Source organism: Mytilus edulis, chromosome 6, assembly GCF_963676685.1.
Source record: "Mytilus edulis chromosome 6, xbMytEdul2.2, whole genome shotgun sequence".
NCBI classification, from domain to species: domain Eukaryota; kingdom Metazoa; phylum Mollusca; class Bivalvia; order Mytilida; family Mytilidae; genus Mytilus; species Mytilus edulis.
Genome location: NC_092349.1, coordinates 50,359,300 through 50,369,392, shown reverse-complemented (window position 1 = coordinate 50,369,392; position 10,093 = coordinate 50,359,300). Strand labels below are relative to the sequence as shown.

At 31.8% G+C, this 10,093-nt stretch overlaps 1 protein-coding gene across 1 annotated transcript; it reads right to left on the bottom strand.

The window, feature by feature from the left end:
• Positions 1 to 541: 541 nt before the first annotated feature.
• LOC139526456 (serine-enriched protein-like) lies at positions 542 to 3,913 on the bottom strand. The gene is made up of 5 exons (XM_071321604.1): positions 3,889 to 3,913; positions 2,297 to 2,483; positions 1,777 to 2,030; positions 1,106 to 1,263; positions 542 to 752 (listed from the first exon to the last, which is right to left on the bottom strand). Exons 1-5 carry the CDS (start codon positions 3,911 to 3,913, stop codon positions 615 to 617), a joined length of 762 nt encoding a protein of 253 aa, XP_071177705.1. The 3' UTR covers positions 542 to 614.
• Positions 3,914 to 10,093: the final 6,180 nt, after the last annotated feature.

The following is a 10,093-nucleotide window of genomic DNA, read 5'->3' as shown; positions in this document are numbered from 1 at the left end:
AGATGAGCCCGGACCCCCCTTTTTTTCGTGGTAAAATTTGGTTGATTATATTGGGAATCACTGAAACATGACAGAAGCGCCCCCACCCCTTTTTAGGTCAGTCAGCCCCCTCCACCTTATGAAAAGTTCTGGATCCGCCACTGATTATGTAGACCACGAGACCATCCAGCGAGACCATACTTGCATGATTGTAATTAATTGCATGGTTGCAATAAACTGCATGTTTGTTTTAGATTGAATGATTGTGTTTAATAGCATGGTGTGTAGTTGCATGGTTGAGTGTAATGGCTTCATGCGTGTTGTTGCTTGTTGTGTTATTAATTCCAGGAATGTGCTTAATTTTGTGTTAATATGCAAGATTTTGTTTGATTAGACAATTGGTTTTAATCGCAAGGTTGGCATATGGCTTAACATACAAATTTTCGAATGCTTCGTGCAACTTAAAGTATGTATACATGACGCCGTATAAAAAGAAACAGCAGAAATAATAAAAGTTGTTTACAAAAGTTTATTGATATCAATTTAGCACTTTTGAGATATTTTAACGAATACAAATCGCCATACATTACAATTTTATATAATTATGTACAATTGATAAATATATTGTCTTAGATTTACAAGACAGATCTCATTAATAGTCCATTTGTGGTTATACTTTTCGGTCTGCAGTCACTGCCGTCCCGGAAGCTGTTTGACCGTGATCTTGGTGTACAGAATAGCAACTCAGGGTGATTCAGTGATATTTCTTGAATCTGAAATAAAAAGATAAAACAAAATTGAATAAATTTTGATAGTTTTCTTAAAAAAACAAACTATAACAAAATATTGATAACATGATTATTTATTTTGATAGGAAAGGCGAAGTCTAAAAAAAATTTAAAAGGTATAATCGAAGTCGGAACTGTGGCTAGTAATTTATAGATAGTCTATAATTTTTTGAAATAAAAATAACATGTACAAATGAAAAAGAGAATTGTCCGAACATGAATGAAATATTTGCCACTGGACGTTAATCAATTTATCAATAAAAGAGAGACGAACAACGTGTATATCAAGACTGAAAGAATTTAAATTATTATCAATATAACATCTTTTTCTTGTTTACCTCTTTGAAAAGATCATTTGTCAATTTACACTTAGAGTACTCGTTCGCTGAGGCAATAAGATCGTGAACAAGTTGAGGACGGATACAGCTAACAGCAAACTCCCAGCATGCATTCTTCAGACATTCCAACTCGAACTTTTCGGCGGCGTTCAACAATCCTACAAAAAAATTGAAAGGGGGTGAAATTATTATTATATACATGTATATCTAAACTGTTCACTTTTAAGATATACCTAGATAGTTTTTAGTTTCGGAAGGTGATTTTTTTACATTCAGATCGATTCATATACTGGTATTTTTTCTGATAAATAACAATTTGTGTGATGATGCATAACAATTTTACATTACAATGTAAAAAAAGGAGATGTGGTATGATTGCCAATAAGACAACCCTCCACAAAAGAACAAATGACACAGAAATTAACAACTATAGGTCACCGTACAGCCTTCAACAATGAGCAGAGCTCTTTCCGAATGGTCATTTATATACGCAAAATATTCAAATGACCTTTTCTTCCGTGAAAGGCTGTCATCAACATTAAATGACTTTATGATTTATCAAAAATTTGTCAAATAATCCATACAAGCTGACTATGGACAAAAAACGTGAAATTTGTATAGAAAAAACCAACATGAAATAAGCAAAATGAGCTGTAGAAAATATATCTTACCAACAACAGAAAACACGTCGACTGATACCATGCCACAGTGAATATATCGTACCAGTCTCTCAAATATACTTGGTTCAAATTCTTCTAGAACTATAGTCAACTTTCTTGAAATGGATGTTTCTGAAGCTTGGTATGATGGTTTAGAGGTCAGCAGTTTACGAATTTCTTTTAGTTTCTTCATAAATCCTATTTTCTTCTGTGATGCTTGTATTTTAATTTCCTTTTCTTTAGCAAGGATCATCATATAAAACAGTCTGCAATTGAACAAAAATTCAAATGTTTATTAATGTAAATTTGCTAAAATTCAAATGATTTTTTGTTTGTTTGCATCGTGGTAATGCCTATAACATTTGCCATTTACTATTATTAAAACACAGAAAACTTATCAAATGATTCTTAAATATTAGAATTATTTAGAATTAATTTTGCTAAAACCGAAAATTTAATTTATTTTTTTTGTTTTAAATTTAACATTAGTAATATGATGTTTTATCAATAATAATAAATTATGTTCTGTTACCTGCTTCTGGATGCTAGTATTGCTCTCAGTCCGTGGATTGGATATTGCCCAGGACCAACAAGGAATGTAACATCGCATAGATCAGGAACGGACAATATATACTTTAAATCTTCACACAGGGCTTGTTTATCCTTCAAAACCATTAGCTGTGATTCTTCTTCATCATAACAACACGTATAAAATTCATCTGAAACAAAAAGGATAAGTTAATTATTTTATATCTGATATGTGATCGATAACAAAATACTTACACATCATTTTTTTTTTTCCATTCTCAATTTTAATAGTACTCCTTCTTGTCAAGAGTGTCATATTATAAGTCATTGGTGCACTTAGGAGTCCTAATCAGTGTTAAGACACACTAACTTCATAAAATATTATTTGAAATGATATATAGATTTCTGTACATAAGAAAAACCCAAATAATTACACACAAAAAAAGAACCATAGAGCATAAATCTTTAAAGATTTCTTGTTTATGAATGTTGAAAATTTGTTTCTTACTGTTGAACAGTCACGAATTAATTTATTGATTATAACATTTTTAAAAAAACCTTTTATTTTTTTCCCCTGTTATGTCAACGTTTATTGGGGCCAGTTGTTATAGAAATTTAACTTCTGACACCTTTTAGCAATATAACAGGTAGACATGTGATAATCGAGCCACCTGTAATATGCATTTACCTGTAAAAATCAAACCTTTTAGAGAAAAAATACAAATATTCATGTATATGATAATACAAGGTATTTTACTTTGTAAACGATAGGGAAAACAAAACTTTATTTATGTGTGGAACTTTTAAATTTTACAAGAAGCTTCAATATTCGTGAATTGAAAATTGGAAACTATGTTCCTCTTCTGTCCATTCTGTTGCACGAATAGTCCGATGTACTTTACCATCATAGTTAATACAAGGATGTCTCAATTTGTGAAGTCCGAAATTTATTTTTTAAAACTCCTCTTGAACATGTTTTAGAAAGGGTAACTTTTGCTTTAAGGAATTAACATCAAGGAATTAACTTCCAAAGAAAAGAGCTGACCGCCAATCAAAATCGATTTTACAATTGGCTAGCATTTCCGGTTTTATCTAAAACTATCTAATTTACGACTTGTGTTTTAATTCACTTGGTCGAGGTTAACTATCATTTTCGAAACAATTCACCTTATCGACTGTTAATGCATTATCAAAGAAGTAACTATCATTGTCTGCGCGCGAGTCACATTAATTAGACCATCTATGATGGTCGACCGTAAAGTATACTTTACGCCGTACATCTATAATGGTCGACCGATAATCCATCATTATCCCCGACAAATTGTGATAATCTATTGATGTGCTTCCCACGTTCCATACAATAAACAGTTTCTTAATCATTTTATATTTGTTTTGTAAATCAGCAATTTGATTTTTTTTTACCCAATTTATTTTGTTTTGCACAGAATTCGGCGTGCAATGATTCAACCAAAACTGCTTAAAAGATTGATATTTGCAAAACAAAAATATATTTTAAAATGAACAAGTTCAGGAAACTTGTATTGAAAATATTAAAATTATTTGTCTAAGTATTAATGAATTGTACTTAGTACTAACCTTGAAAAGCGGGATTATGAGCCATTTTTCTGAGATTTTTCAGGTTCTTTCTGTCTATTTTAAGATACAAATCAGTTTATGATATTGTAGAAAATAATACCATACTTATATTAGAAAGTTGTTTTTATAGCTAAGTACATCGTATAGCGAGTAATGATTTAGACTCAACTCTTTAATGACAACAAACAGTCTAGAGTACTCAGCTTATTTATAATGACATGACTAATTGGTGCAATCCTTGGAATTAGCTAAATTAAATGTTTTCTGTAATCATAGTAATGCACAAATATTGCAAAAATATTATTAAATTGATAAGAAAACAAATTAAGACAATAACTAAAAAATAATAGCATATTCATAAAGATAAGTTATAGTTATTGACCAAGCAAGTCGGTATATAGAATTTAATCTGCACAGCTCAGGTGACCCTTATTAACCAGAACGACGTAGGAATTCGGGTTAAAGGGTCATCCTGAGCGCGTGCAGATTAAATTCTATATACCGATTTGATTGGCCAATAACTGTTTTAACACATGACGTCATTAATTTACGTGATTGTTTTAGATGTGGACGATATTCCGCAATCTACGGATCCTAGGAAAGTTTATTGTAGGGTAAAGAAAGGGAAAATACGACTTTCATTGGTAAGTATTGAGTACTTTCAAATCGTTGTATAAAAAAAAATCATAACTGAAAGGGTTATTGAGTTTAGATTAATTGCTTTTGAATTACTTTCCACCAATGATATGCTTTAATAGAGAAAGATAAACCGAGGAAGAATTAGATGTTATATTTTAAATTTTAAATGTTGAATAAACAGAAAATACGTTTCTCTTTCCAATCTTTTACTCCCCCCTCCCCCAAATTTCTTTGTATCTACTGACACGTCCATCTAAATGAAGTCTGATTGATCTCTAGCTAATCTCCCTTTTTTTAAAACAAACTTAAATATGACCCCCTTTAAATTCGATCCAAAAATATGGGGAATAGATATTCAAGAAGTCGTTATAAATTCCATTGAATCTAAAACTAGTCCAAATCAGATTTCTTTTATTCGGATATTCTTAGATACATTTCTTTTTTGGCGGAAGTTACCAAAAATTGTTTTAACTTTCTTTCTGACTTTAAAACAATGATTTAAGATTTATGTTGTACGCAAAATATAATACTGAAACATTTTATGTTCAAGCTAAGTTGAAAAAAAGGAATGAGAAACCTTTATTTTTCCTATTCTGAAACTACGATGTTTGTACAAAGTTCAGTTTTGTCGTAATTTCAAGGCAGATGGCGGATTCGGGGTGGGGACGAACATGTCGTTCACCCTAGGATTGGACAAATTATCGTGTTTGCCTTAAAATCGTCAATATTATTTTTAGTCTCGCTACGCTCGGTGATATATTTTTTAAATTTGATAGAATAACGCCCCTTTTAAAATCTAGGAACCGCCACTAAAGGTAAAAATAGATTTGAACTGTGCAGTATATCTGAGGTAGTTAATGCACACCTTTGCAGTGCATTATCCAGATTATAGCACAGTAAAAACACAGAGATTTTACCCATACTATGTGTTAACTTATAATAATACACTTAAAAGTGTTCAAAAACATAATATGGGTCCAAGGACACAGTTATTGTTATTTCATTTTAGTTGACCGTACAAATAGAGTCCATAATTAATGTGGGGATTGTATAAATTTTTTTTAATACAGCTTCCAAATTTATTTATTTATACTTTGTGCATAATATAGTAAAAAGGGGATGACATTTACATGTAAAACATTGGGAGATGATTTTTTAGGTAAAGTAATGATTTGGTTTATTTTGGAAAGGTCATAGATTAGTATGTCTGAAGCTGTCAAACTGACAGACCCCTTTCACATAAAATGTTAATGATTTGAGTTAGAGCTGATAGACTTTTTTTTTATAAGTTTATAAAATTTGTCCCATAGTAGTACTACTACACTGTAAAAATGTTTTTTGGATAGAGTAGGTAGTCTACAAATTTTCCAATTTGCGTTTGTTGTCTAAAATACATGCACTACAAACTAACTGTGTTCTTGGGCGTATTGATATATATATATATATATATATATATATATATATATATATATATATATATATATATATATATTTTGTGTAAAAATTGTTTTCCTTAAAATATGTGAACTTATTCCATACATGCTCTGGGTTGTTTTTTTGTTATATGTTTTTCAGCTTTGTATCGCTTTGACGATTACATCCCTTTTAAACTGATTTGTATTCTTAAAATGTAGTTTTACACCACTGTCCCTCGTTAGGAAGAGGCTTTGGTGCCAGTAAATATGTTTAACCCCACTACATTCTATAATTGCATATTCAAAATCAGGAGCCTGCAGTTGAGTGGTTGTCGTAAATTGGTGTTTCTCATATTCGGTTTTTCTTTTATTTATTTTTTTAATGTGTTCTGATGATGTCCAATGTTGGGGGATAATGTGTGCCTTCATACATGTTTAATTCCGCCACATTATATATGTGCCTGTCCAATGTCAGCAGCATGTAGTTCACTGGCTGTCAATCATATTAGTTTTTCGCAAATTGTTGTTTATAAAATAGGACGTTAGTTTTATCAATTGAATTGCTTCATTTTTTATTTTATGTCGAAACCTTTTCTAACCAACTATACTGTATAAGTTTTTATGCCCTATTTATGGGCATTATGTTTTCTGGTCTGTGCGTCCGTTTGTTCGTTCGTTCGTTCGTCCGTCCGTCCTTCCGTCCGTCTGTCCCGCTTCAGGTTAAAATTTTTGGTCGAGGTAGTTTTTGATGAAGTTGAAGTCCAAATAACTTGAAACTTAGTACAAATGTGCCCTATAATATCATCGTTCTAATTTTAATACCAAATTAGAGTTGTTACCCCATTTTCACGGTCCACTGAACATAGAAATAGATAGTGCGGATGGAGCATCCGTGTACTAGGGAAACATTCTTGTTTTTCTTAATGTTGAAGGTCCTTCCATCAACCATGATTGCTAGCTAACATCATCTTCATTTAATTTTGATCGAAGTTGTCTCATTGGCAATAATACCACATCTCCTTATTTTTATTTAAGAACAAAATACACCCCTCAATTTGAAAATCGACTAAGCATTGAACTTCCATCAGGATATTTATAAATACTTAATCAATAAATCTCCACCAGGGAATTTATAATTATAGAAAGATGCTTTACAAAATTCGATTCTCTTCACTTCCGTAAAACGCATCATTTGATTTATTATATGATTTTTGTTTTGTTTTTTAATACCCCTTCACCATCGATTCGACTAGCCTAGGATACATATTACTAGAACACACCCGCGAAATCGCGCGCATATACAGTTTGTGAACTGTTGTAGGATGATGTTTGTAAAAGATAATTATGTATCATGAAGAATTTCAGAAAAGGTATCAAAAGTCTCTCCCTTTTTTAAAGTTCGATATTTGTTTCCTTTCTGTTAAATTCAACTATTTTCATGTTTCAGGCCTCAGACCACAATTATTCTTCTCCTTTGCTACAATGCATCTTTTGGCAAAAGTCAAATTGAATTAAAAATTTGCACCGCTTCAAACATGAAATAAATGTTACTACTATGTTATATAGACCATTATTAGGCTAATACAATATGCTTCTAGGACAATCGGATCCATCAGTGCTTTTTCTTTTGAGAGACTTATTAACATGCCAGTGGTAGGATATGAATCTTGTATAAATGACTTAGACCGACTAAGGCTAATTTGAGGGGTGGTCGGAGGGGTCCTGATCCCGAAATCCCGGTCTTATAAAACATGAAATCCCGAGATGCAGAATTTAAAGAAATTCATATCCCGAAATACTGAAATCGAAAAATATATTCCTGGATCCCGTATTGATCAATCCCCAGACCCCGGGCTTAAAAACACCCGATCCCGAAGTCCCGAAATTGGTCCTGCCTCCCTCTAGTCTCTACCCTACTTTCATTTTTGGCAAATCACTACTTTCACTTGCAACAATTAATTTTTATGCCCCATTTATGTGCATTATGTTTTCTAGTCTGTACATCCGTGACGTCCGTCCGTCTGTCCCGCTTCAGGTTAAAGTTTTTGGTCGTGGTATTTTTTGATGAAGTTGAAGTTTAATCAACTCGAAACTTAGTAAATATAGTTCCGAGGTAGCATCTGTGTACTATGGACACATTCTTGTTTCCACATGTTTTACTTATTTTAATATATATGCAACTGGTGTGACCCCTTAAATAGTAAACATTCCAAAGAAAACAGTAGACATAATACAGAGAGAAACCCATTATCCTAATTTTAACCAGCTTCACTCAAACTCTAAACTTAAAACCATTCTAGATCCCAATAAAGATATTTTGTCTAATGTTGTAGACAATATAGAAAGCAATCTATGGAATTGCAAAAATAAGGTCCACATTGGTCAATTATTATATTTATACATATCGATATACGTTATTAATATCAACTTCACTTTTTAAAACATTTATCATGTATTATATTTCTTGTCACTTGTGTATACAATGTACTTTGTTTGCATTTTAACCCGTCAGGGTTTCATGTTTTTTTGCAATAAAGATTTATTATAATTTTTATATTAAAGTAGCATAATCGTAGTTTACATGTAGATAAAACGCGTAAAATAATTGTCCTCTCTAAGGAGGTATAATAGATGTGGTTCTTGCGATCTAAACACCATGATATGGAGAACGCTCTGATTGGCTTAATTTATTTTTCGATTTTTGTTATCTATCATACAATTAGTTGTTTTAAACCGGAAGTCTTATCTATGACTAAAAGTCAGTCTGATGACGGAATCAATATCCGGACTCCGTTTTTGTCGTTTTTCTCCAAAAATAACTTAATCTGAATAATCATAAGAATGGATGACAAATGCGACTATGCATGTTACCTATAGAACACAGAGGCATTGTGATTAATTAATCGTGGAAGGAAGAGAAACGACACACAAGATGAGGTCTTCTCGTTTAAAAGTATAGATTGAATTTTTCTTTTTGTAACTTCATTTAATTGGGGTGTAAAAGCGTTGACCGAAGTACATTTTGTATTCAGACCGTTTTTTATCAATTGTCAGTATTGCAAAGTGTGTGTGTGTTAAATTACCATGATAAACATGTAAAACCAATGAATGTGTTCAAATATTATTTAATACATTTTGCGCTATTCGAAGTAGTTCCAGACAAGGCCGTACGGTGACATATAGTAGTTGATTTCTATGTCATAGTTCTCTTGAGAAGAGTTGTCTCATTGGCAATCATAACAATGCGTTTTTTTTATATAAGTATTACACTATATTCTGTCTAGTTACTTTGATGCCACGTTCACATGTACTTTTAATTCTAATTGAATTCGAATCGAATGCAAATCGAATTTTCCAATCGCGTCCACAAACTCTTCTTTTATAATTCGAATTAGATAAAATTCGAATTATCCAATTCGCGTTAGAAATACGCTTTTGTTAATACGAATTAAAAGTTCAGGTCGCTTGGACAGTTTAGCATTCGAAATATAGAATTGACGTTCGGACGTAAAACGTTTCAAATGCGAATGAAACGAATTCGAATTAGTTATCTTTTTTTCATTTTTAGCAACGGCGTTGTCAGATTATTTTCGATTTATGAGTTTGACTGTCCCTTTGGTATCTTTCGTCCCTCTTTTAATGAAAATCGTGTTCGAATTACTTGAGTATAGTGACATCATAAACATTCTATATTGATGGACACTGCTGTGAACAACTACTCCCATTTTGGCAGTCATAGATTACTTTTTATTTGTTATCTTTTGATTCCAAATTATACGTTTTGCAAATGCTATTTTGTATTCATTTGTCATTTTTTTGTTAACATCATTGATTTGAAAGGAGGGTACGCTCTTCATTTTTCTTACTTATTCATTTGAGTTTTTTCTCTGCCCTGTTATACAGGAAACGTATCGTCTTTCAGTTCTTAAGACGTTGTTGTTTCACAAATATGTGTTACTTCACGTCCACTTTTTGTACCAAATAGGTCCTATGTCATTATCTTGAGCATTGACTTCGGATACCGGTTTCCCTGATCAACCTTGACTATTAATGAGTAGTTATTTTATCAAGCATACAGATTCTAATTTAATGCTGCGTTTACATATTCAGGTGAATGAAAATTGTCATTTGATTAAAGTTTTTTTGTGTAT

Excerpts from the sequence above, each read along its gene's own strand:
- LOC139526456 (XM_071321604.1), bottom strand. The coding sequence starts at position 3,913 with ATGGCTCATAATCCCGCTTTTCAAG. Across the intron at positions 1,264-1,776 it reads CGACGTGTTTTCTGTTGTTG|GATTGTTGAACGCCGCCGAA; the intron begins GTAAGATATATT and ends ATTTTTTTGTAG. Across the intron at positions 753-1,105 it reads CAAATGATCTTTTCAAAGAG|ATTCAAGAAATATCACTGAA; the intron begins GTAAACAAGAAA and ends TTTTTATTTCAG.